Genomic DNA, 23,484 nt, shown 5'->3' with positions numbered 1-23,484 from the left:
CAAGAATAGGTCTCCATCCCCCTGGCTTCTGTGTTGTGAGGAAGTATGGGAGTAGAACCTTTTGCCCCCTATAGTGATGGGGTATGGGTTCTATAGCTCCTGGAGTGGAATGTTCAGGTGAGATGGGTCAGGGAAGGTGGGTGGGAGAAGGGGGTAGAAAAAAAGGGGATACAGTATCCATTCTTTATAATGTCTAGTACACACTTGTTGGTCGTGATGGAAGACCATTGGTGGTAGAAGGGTAGTAGAAGCTGGCAAAATAAGGCAACCTCAGCCCCATCAGTTAAGTGAAGAAGTGTTATCAGACTCTTGAACTGACTTTCAAAACATTTGCCTCGAAGCTGAGGGCTGAGAGGTGGAGGAATGGTTAGGGGCCTGCTTCCGTCTAGTTTGGTGTTTCCTCCTTCTATTGTTGAAAAATCTTTGAGATTGAGTAAAAGGCGAAGGTTTTTAATGTTGTGTGAAATAGCTTCCCTGCTTACATTTTGTTGCAGGGACATGGCTATCGAGCATCTTTAATGTGGCCCGCGAATCGTTGAAGGAGTGGAGTGATACATTGGTGGTGTTCATGAACAGTTTGGAGCCCTGAAAAGGAAGGTCTTTGACCATGGCCTGTACCTCATGGGGGAAATGGGAGAGATGAAGCCACACTGACCTCCTCATTATGACAGCCATCTCAATTAACTGGGATGCGGTATCACATGTATCCAGGGATACTTGTAAAGCCGTGAGAGAGATCAGGGTACGCTTGTTTATATTGGCTCTAAACCGTTCTTTCTTGTCATAAGGAAGGCTGTCAATAAAGTGTGATAGTTGCTCAAAAATATGATGTGTATATTTTGCAAGTAGTATGGTGTAATTGGATAGGCAGAGCTGTAAAGATGTGGAGGAATATGCCTTCTTACCCATGAGGTCTAGACGCTTCCACTCCTTGTCATAAGGTGTGGTTCTGGCTGCATTCTGTTTTCCCCTCTGGTTGACAGTGTCCACAACTAAAGAATTAGAGGACGGGTGGGAAAACAGGAAATCGTCACCCTGTGGTGAGACATAGAATTTATTGTCAGATCTTTTGCAGACCAGCGGGACTGTGGCTGGTGTTTGATAGATCACCTTGGCAGGGTCCATAAGTGCTGAGTCCATTGATAGGACCTGCTTAGCGGACGGGGAGACATGTAACATACTGGTTAGTTTATGCTGAGTTTAAGGGAGACTCACTAGGGAGACCTCCAGTATGTCAGCCACCCTCTTGTTTAGCTCCTGGAATGATCGAAAGTCATCTTGTGCTGTGGGAAGATGGGGCATTAAAGTATCATCAGGGAGGATGATTATATGTGCATTGGAGGGTGAGAAGAAAGGGACAGTTACTCACCTTATGCAGTAACTAGAGTTCTTTGAGATGTGTCCCTGTGGGTGCTCCACTTAGGTGTGTCAGCGCCACTGTGCACACGGCCCGGAGATCTTTGGTAGTAGTCCCCGGCTACCAGTCCATGGTGCGCTATTGCACAATCGCTCTGATTGACAGGCACGTGCCGACGGCCATTCTCTCCATTCCTTCTCTATGCTGGACTGTGTTAGCCAGAAGCAGAGGGGATGAGGGGAGGTGTGGAACACCCACAGGGAAACATCTCGAAGAACTCCAGTTACTGCACAAGATGAGTAACCTTCCCTTCTTCTTCGAGGGTCCCCGTGGGTGCTCCACTTAGGTGACTATGCAGCAGTATTCCTGCTTGGCAGACGGCGCTCTGTGTTGTAAGACTGGATGTTGGACAGTTTGGTACCTCCAAATCTAGAAATAAAATTGGCCAGGAGAATGGGAGAGATAGCGGCACTCATGGCAGACCCGCTGTACTCGGTGTTCCACAAGGACAAGGCCGTCCTTATAACCCACCCAAAATTCCTTCTCAAAATACCTACCTTGTTCCACTGTAATGAACCAATATGTCCTGAAAAGACTGAATGGCGTAATATTGTGCAAAGGTATTGGCCGAAGCCCATGTTGCAGCTCTGCAAATGACTTCTATGGAAAGACACTTGAGGAAAGCAGTTGTGGTAGATACTGTTCTCGTGGAATGCGCCCGTATAACTGTTGGCTGCTGTCTGTGTTTCTGGGTGTAAGCCAGTTGTATGCATGTAGAAATGCATTTGGATATTCGTTTGGAAACGGGTTGTCCTCTGGATCTGTCTGTGCATGACACGAAGAGCCTGGGAGTGCATCTGAAGTCTCTTGTGCATTCAAGGTAAAAGGCTAATGCCCTTCGTATATCCAGCATGCACAGCACTGCCTGCTTGCTGTCCTCATGTGGTTTCAGGAAGAACACAGGTAAGTATATCAGTTCATTACAATGATACGAGGTAGGTATTTTGGGAAGGAATTTCAAGTGGGTTCTAAGAACAACCTAGTCCTTGTGGAACACCGTGTACAGCGGGTCCGCCATGAGTGCCACTATCTGTCCCCACTCTCCTGGCCAATGTTATTGCTATGAGAAAGGCCACTTTCATTGATGGGTGAAGTAGTGAGCAATTTGCCAGCAATTCGAAAGGCCATCTCATGATTGAGTCCAGCACGAGCTTCAAATCCCTTGATGGCATTGAGTCCCTACATGGTGGGCATAGGTTTTGTATCCCTTTCCAAAATCTTTTAACGCATGGGTGAGAGAAAATGGAATACCCTTGAATGGGTGAGTGTATTGCTGATTTAGCTGACAAATGTGAGTTGATGGAACGCAATGATAGTCCTGTGTCCTGCAAGAGGAGGAGGTACTCTAGTATGTCGGATATCCCTGCCTTGAGTGGATCCCGTGCATGAGCTGAATTCCAGGCTGCAAATTGGACCCACTTCTGCAGGTAAGTTTGTCTTGTTGTGGGTCTCCTGGAGTTGATAAGGATGTCTCTGACCCTTTGAGACAGTGTTAGCTCGCTGTCTGAGAGCCAACCAGTGTCCAGGCCCACAGGTTGAGTGTATGTAGCCCGGGGTGGAGTATGCACCCTTTGTCTTGAGTCAAAAGAGCTTGTACTGGGGAAAACTTGTACGTTGACGTGTGTTGAGTTGGAGTATGGAAGGATACCAAATCTGTCTCGGTTAGTTGGGAGCCACAAGGATGACCCTGGCCGTATCCTGTTTGATCTTTAGTACCGTTTGTTGTATGAGAGGTATAGGTGGAAATGAGTATACTAACTGGAAGTCCCAGCATGCTGCGAAAGCGTATCCAAGAGATTGCAGTCCAATGCTTGCCCTGGAACAGTACAGAGGGTACTTGGAGTTGCTATGTGTTGCAAACAAGTCCACTATCAGATAACCCCATTTCCTGAAGAGGTTGTTTATGAACCTGGCATCCCAGGAAGAAAAAAATATGCTTAACAACTACAATAAAAAAGTTTGGGGTTTTTTAACAATAATTACCGGTAACTAGAAAACTACTAACTATGAACACTATTAATAAACTATACTAATGATAATAAAAAAAGTTGAAAAATTTGGCAAAAAGCTGGAGAGCAACTGTGGCTCCAATTGATGCCAGAGATGGCAGAGAAGAAACTGAGGGGACAGTTGGCTGGACATGCATGGTAGCAGCACCGCACATGCCATCTGCTCCATGCGTGCAGTCTACCAGAGTGCACTGCTACCAATAATCTCCAACTAGGTACGCAGCAGCACCCTAAACACCTAAGGAAGAGCACCAACAGGGACACTCCTCGAAAAACCTGAACACACAAATTTCCTGTAAAATTATTGCATGTGCATTCCACAGCTATCATCCTCAAATACTAATTTGTTTTACTTATTGAATGACTTCCAAAACACTAATCCTCACAGCAACTAGTAAATAATACATAGATAAGAGAGAGAAAAGTTACTTATGAATTAGATAACAATATATTAACATTAACAAAATATGTTTAAATCAGACTTACTGAAGGGCCATCCAAGATCATCTCTTCCACAGCTGTTGCATCTAAACCAAGTTTGTCCCCTAGGACTTCAAATATATATCTATATGAAGCACTAATTTTCATTTTTCGACCTTCCCTTGCATCTCTATATCGTGCCTAAAAAAGTTAAAAAAAGAACTAAAAACTGCAGTGTATTTGCAAAGTCATTTGCGATCTTGACCCATAATTTGAAACTAATACTATAGTTTACTGTTTAGGTGAAACTCCTCTAATTATTTTTTTAAAAATAAACTGTATTTTCATAAATTAAAAAAAAAGGAAGGTTACTCAACTTGTGCAGCAAATGAAATCAGTAACACTGGAATAGGAGAGTCCAAGAGCCAGACCCACTGATTTTTCGGAAGTGCAGAAGCCTAGCCCATCCCCTTTTCAGCAGGGGCCAGCCCCTTCTCTTCCTCCAAAAGCCCCACCTCCCTGGCCAGGTCAGCAGCTAAAGCCTGGCTGGGGAGCCCAGGCAGATGAGAGTTGCTGTATCATGGACTCTCCACCTGCCTAGGGTGCAGGGGTTGAGAGCAGCTCCCCACCTGTGTTCCTACCCCTGGACCATCTATCTGGGGCAGGAGGCTTCACATCTCCCCACAGCTGCCCACATATGGCTCTTCCCTAGACTTGGCTCCAGCTGGGATACCACAGCCCAAGCATGGCAAAAGCCACATGGAAAGCTGTGGGAAACTGAATAATTTGAATGAGTACATCCAGAGTCAGATGCAAGGTAGTACTGATGTAGCAGTGTGGGATATCAGTGTCAGTACCAAACATATAGAAGAGTATGATGGTTCAGAGTTCTTTGAAGACAAATGTTTCCTAGAATGGGCAACAAAGTCTTCAGTAGTGAATGAGGACACCTTGGACAGTCTCACAGTACCAGAATCACCTAGAGCTGCAATAGCACTCCTGCTAGGACTTGGTGTCTCCAGAACATTCCTTTCAACAGTGACCAAGACTTCTTAAGAGCAGAACTACCACTTCTGCTCCTCTTATTCAGTTCCCACAGTCTGATTGTATGGCATCCTTGCTACCACTGTATCTCTCAAAGTTTTTGGTGATTGAGACCTGGAGACAGATGGGTACATGAAGCTGTATCACTCAAGACTTTCAGTGACCAGGACTCAGACATAGATGGAGCACTAAGTGTGCTGAGAAGCCTGTGGCACACTCTCTGAGAGGAATTCTCAGAGCCTGAGTTGGAGATTGGACATAGGGTTTGGTCCACCACTAACAAATGTAAATGTTATGTTCCCAGTTTTTGAAAGAGGAGATCTTACACTTGGCTGGTATACAAGTGTTTCCCAAACAACAAAGGGACAGAGAGGCTGTGTCTACATTGGCAAGATCTTGCCGCTTGTCTACACTGGCCGTGAGTATTTGCGCAAAAACACTGATGTTCTACTGTATGAAATCAGTGCTTCTTGTGCAAATACTCTGACGCTCCCACTCAGGGATAAGTCCTCTTGCGCAAGTGTTCTTGCACAAGAGGCCAGTGTAAACAGGTAACATCAATTTCTTGCGCAAGAAAGCCCGATGGCTAAAATGGCCATTGGAGCTTTCTTGTACAAAATCTTTTGCGCAAAGGCACATGCCAGTATAGACGCTCTCTTACTCAAATACTCTAACGCCAAAACTCTTACGTTTAGAGTATTTGCGCTAAATCTTGCCAGTCTAGACGTAGCCAGAATGTTCACCACTGACTAGGATAGCTTCCCCGCAGGAAAGACAGAATACCGCAGAAACTATCAAAGTCTATAAATCTTCAGGCAGGGAAACAAACAAACCTGCAAATGTAATACTATGACTAAAGTGAGCTAAGAAAATAGCTTAGAAAACTGTGTTTAGCTAACTAACTAGTGTGACAGGGTCAGGCTAGAAGAGTACAAGAGCGATGTAAGGGAGGTATATTAGCCTCAGATTGAGTAAATCTCTGTTCCCAAGGTAAATTGGCAGGAGCTAGTCCAGAATCAGCAAGAACTTGTCAGAATCAATCAGGGTAATTAAACATCTGGAACTAATTAAGTGGGCTTGCAGGGTCAAGTAAGTCAAGGCTAGTTGGAATACCTGGGACCAATTAAAGAACCAGTTGAGACTGGTTATTAAAAGGGCTTCGCTGCAGTTAGTCAAAGCATGTGAGGAGTTGAGGGGATGGATGGAGTGCTAAGAGAGCCTAGGAAGCGCAAACACCAACAGAGTCTGGTAAGAAGAGCCTGAGACAAGGAAGGTGTGGGAAAGTACCCCTGGGAATTTGGAGCTGTTTCATAGTGGGAGGTGGAGACTTTTATAGGCAGCTGCTATTATAGGGCCCTGGGCTGGAACCCAGAGTAGCGGGTAGTCCTGGGTTCCCCCCACACCCACTTTCGCATTTACACTTGGGGAAAAGATTGGCTGGGGAAAAGAAAAGGATTTATCCAGCCTGTATCATTTGGGGGTCCACTGAGACTGGAGTTTGGTTTCCCTTTATAACTTATGCCGGCAGATTATGAGAGTAGCTCAACAAAAAGCAAGCTGATGCCCAAGATGTGGCGCCTAAATTGAAGGCTGCTATAAGCCTCTGAGGCAAGCCATCTGCCTGAAAGTACAGGACTGCCAAGTTGGAGTAGAAGCTTTGTCACACTAGCTATAGCTATAAAGTAAGCAGACACACTTAACTTCCCAACCAAGGCCAAAGTTGGGTATCTTTGGTATGGGAGGATGTGTAAAACTTCATGCTTGGGCCCAAATGAGATCCACAGAAAATCTCTAATCTAAGGCACATGGGGGTACATGAACACCTGAAGTGAAGTACCTACAGTGACAGTACACACAAAAAATAAAAGTAATCATTGAAATACAGAAGTCAACTCTCAGGGAATGTAAAGGATAAGCAAACACCGAGTATCTGCATACAGAATCCAGGAAGGAAAAGATCAAAACCAAATGAACAAACCAATCAAAAAAAAGTTCCATTTAAGAAGGCCTCCAATCCAACCCGTTTACAGAGTTCCAATTTCTTATTGTTGCGAAAAACAGACTGGCTTTTTTTTTTTTAAGGTATCACATCAGTTAAGAAGAAACTTAACCAAGTTTGTAAGGCCCTTACCACAGAGCAACCAAATTTATGGCTTGTCTACAAAATGAGTTAATGTGCTCTCCAGGGAGTATCATTTCTAAAGCTCACTAACATGTCCTGGTGTCTTAGAGAACACCACCACCATTTCTTCTTGTCCCCCGTTCCCTATTTAGCTTCCTTTTCCTCTTTACATAGCCCAGCTCCAAGAACAGACAAAATGCTCCTAAGCTGATTTGTCTGAAAGAGCCAAAGTCTACGTCGACACTGGCATGATCTTATGCAAAAACTCTTTAGCGCAAGAGTTCTTGCGTTAAAGTAGTTGTGCAAGAGAGTGTCTACACCGGCATGTGGTTTTGTGCAAGAAATGTGCTTTTGCACAAGAGCATCCATGCCAGTGTAGATGCTCTCTTGCGCAAGAAAGCTCTGATGGTCATTTTAACCATAGTGATAGAAATGTAGCCATGTTAGTCTGGTGTAGCTGAAACAAAAAACAGGACTATGTAGCACTTTAAAGACTAACAAGATGGTTTATTAGGTGATGAGCTTTCGTGGGCCAGACTCACTTCCTCAGATCAAATAGTGGAAGAAAATTGTCACAACCATATATACCAAAGGATACAATTAAAAAAATGAACACATATGAAAAGGACAAATCAAATTTCAGAACAGAAGGGGATGGCGGGAGGTAATTAGAGTCTTTATTCAAATTTAGGCGTAAAGTGTCGAATTTAAGCATGAATTGTCTCAACGACTTGATTACCTGCATCCTGCTTCAAAGGCCTTTTAAGACTACACTTGAAAGAGAATCCTCTGAACTGTCATTCATGCTTAAATTTGACACTTTACGCCTAAGTTTGAATAAAGACTCTAATTATCTTACCCATTACAATGATAGCTTCCCCAATTATCACCTCTAATATTATTAGCTCACAGACATTTACCTCCCCCCCATTCCCCTTCTGTTCTGAAATTTGATTTGTCCTTTTCATATTTGCTCATTTTTTTAATTGTATCCTTTGGTATATATGGTTGTGACAATTTTCTTCCACTATTTGATCTGAGGAAGTGTGTCTGGCCCACGAAAGCTCATCACCTAATAAACCATATTGTTAGTCTTTAAAGTGCTACAGAGTCCTGTTTTTTATTTTAACCATAGGGCTTTCTTGCACAAGAAATTCATGTTGCCTCTCTACACTGGCCTCTTCCGCAAGAACAGTTGCGCAAAAGGACTTATTCCTGAGCGGAAGCATCATAGCTCCTGCGCAAGAAGCACTGATTTCATACATTAGAACATCAATTTACTTGCGCAAGAACTCGCAGCCAGTGTAGACAGGCAGCAAGTTTTTGCGCAAAAGTGGCTGCTTTTGTGCAAGATCGCACCAATGTAGACACAGCCAAAATGTCTCTTAAAGCAGTGTTCTGAGACTGTGGTTGTTCTTAAACCACCCACCATGCAGATATTGCTGATGACAATTGTGTTGTCTCCTGCCACCATTCTTAGGTCAGGCCATCATGGAACTGGGCTTTTCTTTCTTGAAACCGAAGCCTCTAGGAACCTTTCCGTCATTTCCACAAACATTGCCACAGATGGCAGCTGGAAGCTTCCTAGTCCAAACTGCCTAGTCCGTGCCGCGTGTAGCCATGCGGCACGGAGTCCGCACTAGCGGACATTTAAAAATGGCGGCACCCAGCTTTATGCAAATGAAGCCCGGGAAATTCAAATCCCGGGCTTCATTTGCAACTCCGGTTGCCTACATTACCACCCTAGTTCGAACTAGGGTGGTACTGTAGACATACCCTTAGTTACCCCAAAGATTTGGGACTCTGGATCCAGTCACCAAGGGTATGTCTAGACTACATGGCTCTGTCGCCAAAGCCATGTAGATTAGTTTACTAGATCTACCCAAATGAAGCGGCAATTTAAATAATCGCTGCTTCATTTAAATTAAAATGGCTGCTGCGCTAGTCTGGATGCTCTGCAGTCGACATCAAAGGCATTTGTCGACCGCCCCAGTAAACCTCATCCCACGAGGCATAACGTGCAACAGGCAAAGGGTGCAAACGGCATGAGACGCTAACTGCGCATGTGCGGTCCAGCTGATTATGGTTATTGAAAGTCTCTGATCTGCGGTGCCGGGACAAGCCCGACACCTACAGTGGAGCACCCACGGGGACACTACTCAAAGAAGAAATATCATTTACCAGTAATTTCAGTAGGACTACTAACAGTACATAAAATTACATATGTGCATAAGTATTTGCAGTACCAAATGAAATATAGCTTGACTGCAAATATATATGTAAGCATTATTTGTGACTGGTTTTTGTGCTTTTTTATTCATTACTTTAAAATAAAACAAACATAAAGCAGAAAATTATTTGAAGAGAAAGTCAATCACATTCTAAACAGGCAGATCTTCTTAATAGAAATGTATATAATAAATTGAGAAAAGAAACAGAACACTGAGAGAGAAAACTACATTGTTATAGATGCAGTATTTGATACTAAACCTGTTTTTCTTTTAAAGTTTCTTGTAGGGATTGAACTCCACTAGTACTCCGGCGAAATTTAGACATTCTGCGGTTACTCATAGAAGGGCTAAAAGACTCTAGGGGAGGCCGGAGAGATGTTTTTTGTCGAGTACGAGCAGCAGGGCGTGACCCAGGTTCCTCTGGTGAAAGGGAGCCAGGCTCAGCTTCTTCTGAAGGAATGGAGTCGGGCCCAGCTTCTTCTGGTGGAACAAGGTCAGGTCTAGCTTCTTCTGGTGGAACAGGGCTGGACCCAACTTCTTCTGGCAGAATGAGGCCAGGCTCAGCTGCCTCTTGTGGAACAGGGCCAGGCCCATCTTCCTCTGGTGGAACGATACCAGGCCCAGCTTGCTCTGTAGTGTTTGGGCTTTCTATTTGATCCTCTGGTGCATCCTCCATCTTGAAACCTGAAATTTACAAACAATTCACTTACTGGAACAATGCTGTAAATATCAAGGTGAATAAAAATATATATTTTTTTTAGTTTAAAGAAGCTTTTTAAATTTATATTTGATACTAGTAAAATAAAGGCACCTTCACTGCCTTAGATCCATCTACAACATCAAGTGGAAAAATTCTTAGTGCAGAAATCCTTGAGAGGTGCCAAATCCCTGGCATTGAGAGTATGCTCATCAAGATTCAACCTCTCTGGATCAGGCATTTAATCTGTGTGGAGCTTTCCCATATACTAAAAACAATGTTCTATAGTCAACTGAGGATGGTAACCAATTCTAAAGATTGATCAATCGTCAGATGAATCACCTTGAAGGACAATCTCAAAGTATCCAAGATAGATGTTAAAACCTGATTGACACATAGCTTTGGACACATCCAGATGGAGAGGTCTGTAACATGAGGCCATGTCCAATTTTGAGGAGCAGTATGTAAGGGCTTTGCAGGAGAAGAGAGCTTGTCTTATGGATAATGTTTCCCACCTTTCCCTCAGTAGAGCTACAATTGCAAGATATGTAACTGCATCTACAAAGCCAGAATTGGATGAGCTTCCCATGTGAGAAGCCATAAAAAATACATCCTGAACTTAATACTGGCTCAACACTGATCCATCAAAGCAACAGGATCCATCAATTTATAACACATACATATGAGATGACCACACCAAACACTCCCATTGAATGTTGTAATGGATAAAATGGCATAATTGATAAGGGATACTCATAACTAAACTATAACTGATAAAATGAGAATTGAGTAAATGGCCAAGGAATATTTGATAAAGCAGATGTATTCTGTAATCAATGTAACAGGAAACCATTGATTAGCATCTGAATGGTTAAGAGCTAAATATGTCTATAGATGTCATTAAGGGTATGTCTACACTACAGCACTAATTCGAACTAACTTAGTTCGAATTAGTTAATTCGAACTAAACTAATTCGAATTAGTGCATCTAGACTTAAAAACTAATTCGAATTAGCGTTTTGCTAATTCGAACTGGCATGTCCACACTGCGTGGACCCTGAACTGAGGTTAAGGATGGCCGGAAGCAGTGCCGGCAGGGCATCGGATTCGGACTTAAGAGTGTGGAGCTGCTGCCTCAGGCTAGCCGAGGGCTGTGCTTAAAGGGACCCGACCCCCACCCCGGACAGACAGTTCTCAGGGGCTCCCCGCTTGCAAAGCAGTCCTGGCTTGGAGTGCCCTGAGTGCCCACACTCGGCACATCACAGCACTCGGCCATCAGCCCGGCTGCACTTGCCGCAGGCTGCCATCCAGAGGGGGGGTCAATCAAGGGGCTTCAGGAGAGTTTCCACCCCGAGGAGCCTGCAGAGCCAGCCCAGTCCTCCCCATCGGGGACTCGTACCCCATTCCTCCCTCACCTCCTTCCACTTACCCCTCCCTAGCCCCCCTTCCTGATGTACAAAATAAAGGACAATTGTCTTCAAAAATAGAAACTCTCTTTATTGAACAAAACTCGGGGAGACTGGGAAAAGAAGGTGGGAGAGGGGAAGAGAAAGGGTGGGAGAGGGGAGGGCAACTAAAATGATCAGGGGTTTGGAACAGGTCCCATATGAAGAGAGGCTAAAGAGACTGGGACTTTTCAGCTTAGAAAAGAGGAGACTGAGGGGGATATGATAGAGGTCTATAAAAGCATGAGTGGTGTGGAGAGGGTGCATAGAGAAAAGTTCTTCATTAGTTCCCATAATAGAAGGACTAGAGGACACCAAATGAAATGAATGGGTAGCAGGCTTCAAACTAACAACAGAAAGTTCTTCTTCACAAAGCAAATAGTCAACCTGTGGAACTCCTTGCTGCAGGAGGCTGTGAAGGCTAGAACTAGAACAGAGTTTAAAGAGAAGTGAGATAAAGTCATGGAGGTTGGGTCCATGGAGTGCTATTAGCCAGGGGGTAGGAATGGTGTCCCTGGCCTCTGTTTGTGGAAGGCTGGAGATGGATGGTACAAGACAAATAGCTTGGTCATTGTCTTCGGTCCATCCCCTCCAGGGTATCTAGTGTTGGCCGCTGTCGGCAGACAGGCTACTGGGCTAGATGGACCTTTGGTCTGACCCAGTACGGCCATTCTAAGCTCAGGGCTCAGGGTCGGGGGTCTCAGTGGACCACCTTGATTTTCATGCCAACCTGCTCCTGGGTGGCCAGGCTGGCAACTATCCTGCCCTAGACGGCCACTTTCCTGTGCCTAGTGCGGAGGTCGTGGACGAGGTGCACGATTTCTGCACTAGACCAGGCGGGCGCCCGCCTCTTGTGGACCTGGGCATGCTCCCAGGAGCCGCCAGCCTGGTCCCGGGAAGAGGCGGAGGGCTGGGTGGCATCGGGTGGCCGGCTCGAGCCGTGCCAGCTGCAGGGTCTGCTGGCTGGGTGCTGGCAGGCTTGCACCTGGCACGGGCACTGTAGCCAGCCCGTGCCCCTTTAAGGGCTCCGGGGCCGGGAGGGGGGCAGAAGAGTTTCCCTGGTGGTGCCCAGAGTGGCCACCAGGGAAAGCTAGGGAGGGCTAGCCTCCCACTAGTTCGAATTAAGTGGCTACACAGCCCTTAATTCGAACTAGTTAATTTGAACTAGGTGTTAGTCCTCGTAGAATGAGATTTACCTAGTTCGAATTAAGCGCACCGCTTGTTCGTATTAAGTTCGAACTAGCGGTTTGCATGTGTAGTGCCTATCAAAGTTAATTCGAACTAACGTCTGTTAGTTCGAATTAACTTTGTAGTGTAGACATACCCTAACTTATTATCTTTAAGCAGAAAATATTCAAAATAAACTGTCAGCAAAACCACTCTGCAAAAATACCATGAGAAAAGGGTTTTCGGTGTTCTAAATAAGGACATAAAGTGTAAGTTTGAGATTTGACCTGTTTCTAAAGCCTTAGCAGAAAAGTATAAAAACAGTTATTCACTTTTTGTAACTTGCTCTTTGAGATGAGTTCTTCATGTCCTTTCCAATCATGTGTGCATATACATGTGCACAGTGGCCAGAAAATTTTTCCCCTAGCAGCTATCTGTAGGGTCGGCCCCTGGAGTGCCACTAATCTGGCACCCAACACAGGGCCCTGCCGCCCCCCCCCCCCTCCTCAGTTCCTTCTTGCTGGCTACTCCAACAAAGGGGAAGGAGGCTGGGTATTAGAACTGACAGCAATGGCACATCTCAAAGTACAACAGTAATAAAAGGTAAGAAATTGTTTTTTTCTTCTTTAAATGCTTGTTCACGTGCATTACAATCAGATGACTCAAAAGCTGAAATCTAGGCGGTGGGCTCTGAGTTCTGCACTGGTTGGAGCACTGCCTGTCCAAAGGCTATGTCATCTCTAGACTGCTATGTAATTGTTGTAGCAGGTTCACTCACTTTCCGCACGGCTTCTTCCCTCAGGGTGGCTTTTGGGGGAAGTAACTGGCTGCTCCGATATCAACGCACCCCCTTTGGGTGAGGTGTTCTTTTCTGGGCACTGCCCTCCGGCAGTGACCACTCCGATCTTGGTCTGCACCCCCTTCCGGGGGAGAGGAGGGAGTCATTGTTCTTCCTCCGCTCCTCCTCCAGGGTCCTCCCTACTCCCTAGGACCCCCAGTTCTTCTCCCACTCCGCCTGCCCAGTTGCCTCCTGCAACCCTGCCTTGCGGACTTATGGCCTGGGGCTTCCCTGGCTCAAATTCCCCCAGCCTACCACAGCTGCCTCCATGAGAGCCCCGCCCTCCACGACTGCCTCCTTGCAGCCCCTAGGACCTCAGGCCGGGTAGCCTGGGTTTGCTAGGCTGAAAGCTCTCTCACTGCAGGCAGGCAGGTCTCTCTCCTCCTCCCAGGAACTGTTCTTATAGCCTCCAGCTGGGCCCTTCTTAATTGCCTCAGCTGGGCTTCCCCCTGACTCCAGGTCTCAGCCCCTTAAAGGGCCAGTGTAAGGCAACACCCTGCCACATTGTGTAGTGGCCATCTTTGTAGTGTAGGGTTGGCATTACATTTGCCTCTTTCCAATCGTTCAGGACCAACCCCAATCACCACGAGTTTCAAAGATAATGGCCAATGGCTCTGCAATCACATTAGCCAACTCCCTCAGCACCTTTGGAGACATCAGATCCAGCCCCATTGATTTTGTGTCTATTTGTAGGGTCTTCTATTAATATAATTTTTCTGTAATGCTTTTACCTTAAGAATAAATGTACTTGCTTACAAAAAGCTGAATGGTAACTTGTGAACGTTGGCAATTACAACTGTTTGTAGCCTTCACAGAGAAACAAAGCACAGACACTGGCCTCATTTGGCAGTCTGGCTTCCTGGGGATACCAGTGTAAGCAGGAAACTATGCAGTCTGGAGAAAAAAACCCTCTCAAAAGGAAGTGAGATACAGGTCTCTATGCAAGAGAGGCAATGGCTGATGACTAAAGCGGGTCCCCTTGAAGGGCCACAAAGGGGAAATACAGGTGCAGTTGTGAAAAAATATTGTGAAGCATTTAGATATAGTAAATAGTGAGGAAATAGTAGCAAAAACTTGTGAAGAATGCTTTTCCACAAAGATTTGAAAATAAGGATCTTGACACAGCAGAGAGATTCTATGGCATGAAACCACCTCCAGAATGAGAATTTTTCTTTCTTGAAAGAGAGCTCCTGAGACAGGGTTCCTTTTAAACTTTTCTGTTACAGAAAAATCAGATGTGAGACATCCCAAGTCCATAACTATAGTATAGCTCTTTGCCCCACATTCAATCTTTGTCTTTATGTTTCTGTCTTTCCTCATTTTTAAGAATGGAAGTACTTCTCATGTGAGCCTGAGACTGGAATTTAAGATGTGTATAAGGCTGTAGTTCTCAACTGGTGGTCCATGTACCACTGGTGGTCCATGGTGACTTTTTTGGTGGTCCAAAGTCATAAGCACCGCCATTAGGCTGTTTTATGCCATGTTCACAAGCATGTGGTGCATCATTCATAGCGTCACCTAGGATGCAACCGTGTTGTGTTGCCAGTAATGTCTGTCTGAGGCTCTGAGCATCAGTGTAGCTGCTGCCGTCATGCTGAGTGGTTGCTGTGTCGTTCATCCTGTGCTACATGTGCTCTTTTACAGGTATGGTGTACTCTGTTTATAATGGCAATGACAGGAAGAAATGTCAAGCGCAAGTATTCGGAGGACTACCTCAAATTCGGCTTCACTTGTCAAGAAAAAGAAGGCATGGATTTGCCACAATGTGTTGTTTGTTTCAAAGTCTTGGGGAATGACTCAATGAAGCCGGCTAAGCTGAAACTCCATCTCGAAAAGTGTCACCCCAACTTGTTGCAAAAGGATGAAGATTATTTTGAGTGTCAGTTATCAGGTCTGAAGAGGCAGCGCCTTGACTCAACAAGTGCATTCTACAATAAGACAAGCAATGCAGTGCGCGCTTCCTACATTGTTGCATACAAACTTGCACAGGCCAAGAAGCCTCATACCATTGTAGAGCAACTTGTGCACCCCTGTGCAAAAGAGGTGGTACAGCTTTTTCTTGGCTAGGAAGCAGCAAGGAAGCTGAATGATATATCTGTCTCCAATGACACAGTATCGAGACAGATAAATGAGATATCACAGAACATCAGTGAACAAGTTGTGGATGAAATAAAGAAGTCTCCATAGTTTGCCATACAATTGGATGAATCGAATGACATCGCATTGTGCTCTCAGCTATTGATGTTCACACAATACATGGTTGAGGGAGACTTCAATGACAAGTTTCTTTTTTGCAATATTCTTAATACCACCACAAAGGCTCAGGATGTGATGGAAATTGTTAACGATTTCTTTGAAGTACATGGTCTGGATTGGGTAAATCTTGTGGGTATCACCACTGATGGTGCACCTGCCATGATGGGCTCAAGATTGGGCTTCCAAATGCTGGTGAAACAGTGCACTCCAATGGTAACCGGAGTTCATTGCTTCATTCATAGGGAAGTTTTGGCATCAAAAACATTGCCTGATCAACTGAACGCCATTTTCAAAGGGCTGGTGAAAGTGGTGAATCACATCAAATCATTGGCTCTGAACACCAGGCTGTTCAAAAGATTTTGCCTGGACATGGGTTCCGACTCTGATGTGTTGCTGTTCTACAGTTCTGTACGGTGGTTGTCAGCAGGGAACATACTCAACAGAGTTTTTCAATTGAGAGAGGAGTTGGATTTATTTCTCCAGGCTCAAAGGAAAGAGGAATTCCAAAATGTGCTGACACAGTCAAATTTACAACTTGCGTATCTTGTCGATATTTTTGGAATCTTGAACAACTGAATCTTCAGCTGCAAGTGAAAAGTGCAAATCTGTTCTCTCACCAAAGCATCATCAAGGCTTTTCTTGACAAATTGGAACTCTGGATCATAAGAGTCGAAGGCAATAATTTGGTTCAATTTCCATATGTGGATGCCATGCTCAGGAAAAAGGAAGCCATTCGGATGCAAATTCTCAATCATTTACGGAAGCTACGAGACGAATTCCAATGATACTTTCCGGAGGTGGACAGGGCAAGGAATGGATTATCTTTCATCAGGAATCCATTTACAATAGATGTTAATAGTGTTCCAGAGGATCTGCAGGAAGGATTCTTGGATCTGAAAAATGATTTTGCGACTCAAGACTTGTACCAGCAGTCTACCATAGAGAAATTTTGGGCCAGCGTGACCGGGAGTTACCCAAATCTGTCAGCACACACAGTCAGATTTCTTTTGCCATTTGCATTAACTTATATGTGTAAGACTGGATTTTCGTGTTTGTTGCACGTTAAGTCCAAAAAGAGAAATCAGCTTGCAGTGGAAAGCGATATTCGTTGTGCATTATCAAGTACCACTCCAAACATTGAAAAGCTTGTCAGTGAGAAGAGAATCCAAAAATCTGCTAGTAAGAAATAAATTGCAAACCAAAATGTTTGTTGGTTGCTCTTTTTTATCATGTCTCAAAAAGAAGGTGGTCCACGAAAATGATTTGATTGGCCTGGTGGTCCGTGGACTGAAACGAGTTGAGAACCACTGGTATAAGAGAATTGGTTTCTTTCATCACTCCCCTTGGAATCAAAGGATCTGATGCTCTCCCACTGGGGCCCACATCAACTGCTTGATCTCTAAGGGTACGTCTACACTGCATGCTTATTTCAAAATAAGCTATTTTGGAAGAAATTTTCCAGAATAGCTTATTTCAAAATAGTGCATCTACACACAAAAAGAGATCAAAATAGTGCTTTGCTATTTCAAAATAGAGTGTCAACACTGATTGGAAGCTAACCCACATTTAAGGCCCACCCAGAACCAGTTCAGGAAGTACATCAGGTCAGCAGTGACAGCCTCAGGCAAGAGATCAGGAAATCTGAGACAAGTGCTTAAAGGGACCTCCCCCCTCACCGTATAGCCATTTCTCAGGTTCTTCAGCTTGCCTACATCTCTGAGGGAAAGCAAAGCCTTTCCACTGAATACTTTGGTTGCTCTGTTTTTGGACACCACAGCACTCCCTGCTATGGAGCCAGAGCTGCCTCTGGGCACGTGACAGCCTCTATATGTTGTACTGCAGTTTCTGCATGCTGCCCTCCAGGCCCTGCAGGAACATGATCCCAAGCTGTTTGAGGAGACCCTCACAATGTGTCTGGGAGTGCAGCTTCTTCAGTCACATCCCACTGTGGAGCGTCACTTCTGGCGGCTGGACACTAGTTCCAACTGGTGGGACCGACTTATGATGGAGCAGAGGGATGACGAGCAGTGGCTCCCAAATTTCTGATTAAGGAAGGAAATGTTTCTGGAGCTGTGTGCCTGGCTCATCCCTGCCCTCACGTGACAGGACACCCCGATGCAACCCATTACCCACTGGAGAAGTGGATCGCCATTGTGATGTGGAAGCTCACCATGCCTGACAGTTACCAATCCATCGGGAACCAGTTTGGAGTGGGGAAGCTGAGAACCTTGGTGAGGGAATGAGAGCTGAAAGGGGACACAGGGTGGAGGAGAGGCTCAGGACTGGGGCTGGGAGTGGCACCTGGCTCAGGTGGTTTCTCCATCTTGTATGCTGGGACCTCAGCAACCTTGGGGGTGGGAGAGTCCCAGGAAATGCAGGAGGGAGACTGGAGCAGGGGCTGTCATGGTGCGGGGGGGGGGGAAACCAGGAACTGGGGCAGGAGCAGAAGCTGGCTCCCAGTGGGCAAGGAGAGCCTGCATGGTTGTGCCCATGTTGCATCCCTGCTGCAGCAACTCCATCCATGTCTCTCTCCACCACTGTGTGTCCTCCCGGACCTTCTGAACCAGTGTCTCATGCAGGGCCCGAAGTATGGAGATGTGCTCCTGCATCAGGTCTTCATGGGTTCTCCAGTACCTACGACTCCTCACAATGTCAGGCAGCTGCCTTGGGTGGCGTTGCCCACCCCCCTCTCACAGCTGGTCCGGCTGGGGAGAATTAAGAGAGACGGTCAGTCATTCCTGGAGACTCACCTAATGTTCCCTCTCTGGTCTCAGAGGATGCCTGGGACATACTCAGGCCGTGGGGTACCTGCTCCAGTGTCACTGAGGTGACAGTGCTCTATCTTCTCTAAGGGTATGTCTACACTACCCCCCTAGTTCGAACTAGTGGGGTAATGTAGTCATGCGGAGTTGCAAATGAAGCCCGGGATTTGAATTTCCCGGGCTTCATTTGCAAAAAGCCGGCCGGCGCCATTTTTAAATGCCGGCTAGTTCAGACCCCGTGCCGCGCGGCTACACGCGGCATGGACTAGCTAGTTCGGATTAGACTTCCTAATACGAACTAGCTGTACACCTCATTCCACGAGGCGTACAGCTAGTTCGGATTAGGAAGCCTAATCCGAACTAGCTAGTCCGTGCCGCGTGTAGCCGCGCAGCACGGGGTCTGAACTAGCCGGCATTTAAAAATGGCGCCGGCCGGCTTTATGCAAATGAAGCCCAGGAAATTCAAATCCCGGGCTTCATTTGCAACTCCGCATGACTACATTACCCCACTAGTTCGAACTAGGGGGGTAGTGTAGACATACCCTTATTGCTGAAGAGAAGTATTTATATCCCTTTCATGGGTATGCTCTCTACACATAGGGATTGGGTGAAAGCAGGGATGCTAGAACTAGCAGTCCTGGTGATGCACTAACACCCTCTGGCTTGAAGTAATAATAGCAATCCAATGCATTGCTTCCATCATATATAGTAGGGATGTTAGTGTACTTGTTAACAAGATTAACCGATAAACTTGATGCGATGGTGTGCAGTCACAGAAAACCCCTTGGGGCTGCTTCCCAGTGTGCAGATAAAGTAATTGACACTCGCTTCCTTGCTCTCTGCAGCTTCTCACCACAATGTCCCAATGAGCCAAATCTCTTGGTCTCCCCTAAGTAAGGAACAGAGCTGAAATCACCACCCCTCCCCCCAAAAAGAGCAATGCAGACACTGAATCACTTCAGTTCTGAGGAGAATGCAATTTCCGGCACAGTATCCAGGAAGTAAAAACAGACAGCAAAATACATTACAAATTTAAAAGAAAAGAAAACACATAGCTAGTTCTAAGACACTAACTTACTGGTCAAGGCTGATTAATAACTTGTGAAACTGTTCTGCTGTGCAGCTTAGAGGGAACACCGGTGGCCACATGTCTTCCTAGAACCAACCACTGCTTAGACTTAAAGGACAAAACCATGCTTTTTACAGGTCACTAAGTTGATTACCCAAGTATTGGAAACACCCTGGATGACTTTAATTTGCACATTTAAAACCATAAACCATTCCATACTCCATATTTCTAACTTTACATACAAGAGTGCTACATAAACCAAAATAAGATAATAAAATAATCCAGCAGATTGAGACATTAAAATTGATAAATTACATGAGGTATTTTGTCCAAAGCATCTTTGAGTTATGCATATTTGTATACATAAAAATGTTAGCAGTTACACATTTACACAAATACATGTTTGTTAATATACCTAATATATAAGATGTACAGTTTTGTACAATGGATTTCAAAACCCCTGAATAGAAATTTTTATTTCAATGTGTCAGTATCGGTACGTCTACACTGCATCCCTAGTTCAGACTAGGGATGCAAATGGAGACGACCGAAGTAGTTAATGAAGCAGGGATTTAAATATCCTGTGCTTCATTAACATGATCTCGCCGGTGCTCTAGTTCAAATCACAGCTGATTCGAACCAGGAAGTGCGCGCCGGAAGTACTCAAAAAATAAGGAGTAACGTTAGTTCGGCCTAAGGGCTTTAGTCCGAACTAACGCGTCCCGGCGCGCACTTCCTGGTTCGAATCAGCTGTGATTCGAACTAGCGCGCCGGCGAGATCATGTTAATGAAGCGCGGGATATTTAAATCCCTACTTCATTAACTACTTTGGTTGTCTCCATTTGCATCCCTAGTCCGAACTAGGGATGCAGTGTAGACGTACCCTATATGCCCCTCCTATGCCGAGTGGTGCAAGAAATAAATGCAATCATTCTCTTTCTTCTGGGTTAGGGTCAGTCTTTTTCTTAGGAACCCCTGGGATTGTCTCTTCCTAAGGAGAAGGTGGTCAGGATTTCTTCTCCATGGCATTGGAGATTCTAACTCCCATCCTGAACTTTGTTTCTTTCTCTTCATGCTATAAAGCCAGGTCTTCACGCCCATGAATTCTCCCCACCCAGAGCAGGCACGGTCTTGCACATCTGGCATATGAATGTGCCAGAGGAGCGAGGAAGAGATATGGCATTGTCTCTTTTTGAACCAATGGGCTGTCAGGCAGTTACATGTGAATCTGTTGCAGCCTGAATATCAGTCATATCAGCCATGATATATGCAAGTGACTCCTTAGAGTATAGGAGAGGCAGCAAGGGGGAACAGGAACTGGTGCTGAGGGGAGCCCCTCCTCCTGCCTCTATCACAGGCAGCAGGGGTATAGGAGACATGGACGGGGCAGTTGCTGCCAAGGAACCCCTGTTCGCAGTGCTCAGGGCTGGCCACGGGCAGGGGTTGCTCAGGCAGCAGTCCCTCTCCACAGCACAGTGGCCAGGAGCTGCTCAGGCAGTTGCCAGCCCTGGCTGCCACGAATAGGGGCTGGTGCTGGAGCAACCTCTGTTCGTGGTGGCCAGCTCTGTCTGCTGCCAAGTGGGGCTGCTTGACTGAGCGTAAGCCAGGACCAAGCAGGCCCAGCTTGCGCCAATCGCTACACCTCTACATGTTATATGTAGTAAGAGCCTCACAGCCCCTCCCTCTCCGGTGCTCCAGGGTTGGGGAAGCTGGGACACATGTGCACGCATCTGCCTCCTCCACTCTCTTCCCCTCCCCGTGGTAGAGACAGGGCCTCAGCAGAGGGTGCAGGGCTTTAGGTGGGGCTGGAGTCCTGCCTCCCCCTAGCCCTGGTTGCTCCGACCACCCATGCCCCAAGCCTTGCATCCATCACCCCACACACACACAGCTGTTGCCCCCGGACCCTGCTGTCTTCCTGATGCCATATCCATTCCCCCAGGTTCTCCACTGCCTGCATCCATCCCACCATCATCCCTGACCCCAGCTGATTTCCCCCTTCAACCTCTCCTCATCCAGGGCTTAATTCATCCTGGGACTTGCTAGAAAAATATTTACAAACATGCATGTATTGCTTTTCACAGCAGGCTTACTAGTTAGCTGTGAGGCTGTAAAAAGTGATACTTGTATGTTAGTTAAGATCACTTACAACTTTTCACTACCTCCCAGGTAGCAAGTAAGTCCTGTCAGTAGTGATACCTACAAATAGCTCTTGTCACAACATTATTGGTATTGTCTGGAAACCCTACATAATAAATTATAAGGAGTTGGATGAATATTTGTGCATATTTATTTTCCCGAAGTTAATGTCACTGCGGTCATTATCACGAGTTGGTTGCTGCATTCTTAAAAGTACCAACAATGTATATTGAGAGAACCCCTGCTCTACGTCCAGAGCCGTCGTGCGCGTCTATCCTCAAGGCTGGGGAAGGTGGTGAAAACATGAATCACTGACATCAGTGGCAAAACCCTGATGACTTCTACGGGGCAAGGACCGCATCCAGTTTCTCCCAATCCTCAACCATAGAGCTAGAGGGAGCGGCCGAGATGGATACGATGGTTTGTCTCCTTCCCGATTCTTGGAAGCTCCCTCCCGCCCAGGGCTTCTCCTTTTGCCCTGCAGCCCGGGTAGGCTCTTTCCCCCACGCGCTGGGACTCGCTTGCGGGGAGCGGAAGCGCTCTTCTCCTTGCCCAGCGGGAAAGACTCGCTGCTTTGCCTCAAAATCAGAAGCGGGCTGATGCCTCAGCCTTTGCCGCCCCGCTCAGACCCGGCTCCGTGCGGGGCTTCTCCTTTCCGCCAGGCCAGCGTCTCTTGCTGCCTCCCGAGGTGGGTTTCACACTCCGGCGGGCCACTAAGGACGGGCGGTTTCGGCCTCGGAGGGGAGGGGTGGCCAGCCTCGCTCTTAACTTTCTCTCCCTTTGATTTCAGGGGCTGTCCCGCCTCTTCGTTTCCTTTCGGAGAAGCCGGTGCAGGACGCCCCCTCCCAACCCCCTCCCGGCCGCACCTTTCACTGACCTGTACTGAGCTGCTCGCCGGACCTCTCGGGGGAACCTCCTCAGCCAGGCGTCGACCGTTTCCCACCCAAGACTAGGGTCCGTTCGCCGAATCCCTCCACCTGCCGCAATACCACAGAGCCGCCGCCGCACTGGAGCGGCGGGACTAGACAGCGCTGCGGAAGGCTACTTGGAATTGGCAGGGGGGAGTCGACCTCGCTGACCGTTAGAGAGACGACCAGTGGCGCGCGACCCAGAATAGCCTGGGGCGGGTCATGCCGGGAGCGGAGAGCGTTGCAGGCTCGTGCGACTGCTCTGCTGTCTCCATCCCACCGCGCTAGGGGATCCACTGCGCCATAAATGTCCGCACCAGGGCTCGGCCCCTGCTCCTTCTCTCAACACTGACTTTCTGCCACTGACCCCTTCAGCTGCAGCAGGGTCCCCATCCCCTTAACTTGCTCCTTAACCGTGGCCCCAGGAGCCTGAGAAGTAGGGATGTAAGGCAGTGTTTCTCAACCTTTTTTTTAAATAAAGTACCCCCTTAAAAATATAAGGACCCCCTGTACCCACAGTTTTCAGACACATGATTTTTCTACCATTGCAACACTTTTTTTTAAACAACTTAATCATAGCCAGGCTGGCGATTAAATTTTTGGGTGTAAAAAGTACAAAAATAATAAAATGCTGTAAAACTTAAAACAAGGTGTTCTTCTTTCTCAGGGTTGGATCCTCTGTTGCAGGTGCCCAGAGCCAAGTTCCTTGTCCAACCAATTATCTGACTTGTTCTACTGTCAGGTTGAATAATCCGACTTTTATTAACCACTAGGAGTGAATACATTTGATGTGCCAAAGTCTGTCCAACAGAGTAAATGGTCTTGTGCAACTGTAACCCACTCGTCTTTTACATCCATTGTGACAGCAGCATTACTGCTTTCCTGTATTGTGATATAGGATGTCCCCTGCTCTCCCCCCATTTAGTATTTGTACTCACAAAGAGAACAGGGTACATAGTGTAG

At 46.4% G+C, this 23,484-nt stretch overlaps 1 protein-coding gene across 2 annotated transcripts in view; it reads right to left on the bottom strand.

The window, feature by feature from the left end:
- The window catches only part of DNAH8 (dynein axonemal heavy chain 8), a 615,913-nt gene extending 592,602 nt beyond the window's left edge, over window positions 1-23,311 (bottom strand). Inside the window, exons 1-3 of one of the 2 annotated variants that reach the window (XM_025186355.2) lie at window positions 22,491-23,311; window positions 9,503-9,927; window positions 3,913-4,047 (exon numbers count right to left, since the gene is read on the bottom strand). In XM_025186355.2, the coding sequence (XP_025042140.2) occupies window positions 3,913-4,047; window positions 9,503-9,919 (552 nt within the window). In that variant the 5' untranslated portion in view covers window positions 9,920-9,927; window positions 22,491-23,311. The remainder of the gene's footprint in view (window positions 1-3,912; window positions 4,048-9,502; window positions 9,928-22,490) is intronic. The other variant, XM_075925079.1, reaches the window with a different exon arrangement.
- Window positions 23,312-23,484: the final 173 nt, after the last annotated feature.

The sequence above is a fragment of the Pelodiscus sinensis genome, chromosome 3, assembly GCF_049634645.1.
Source record: "Pelodiscus sinensis isolate JC-2024 chromosome 3, ASM4963464v1, whole genome shotgun sequence".
Classification (NCBI taxonomy): Eukaryota; Metazoa; Chordata; order Testudines; family Trionychidae; genus Pelodiscus; species Pelodiscus sinensis.
Note: the sequence above shows the minus strand (reverse complement) of the source record. Positions and strands in the feature narration are given on the sequence as shown.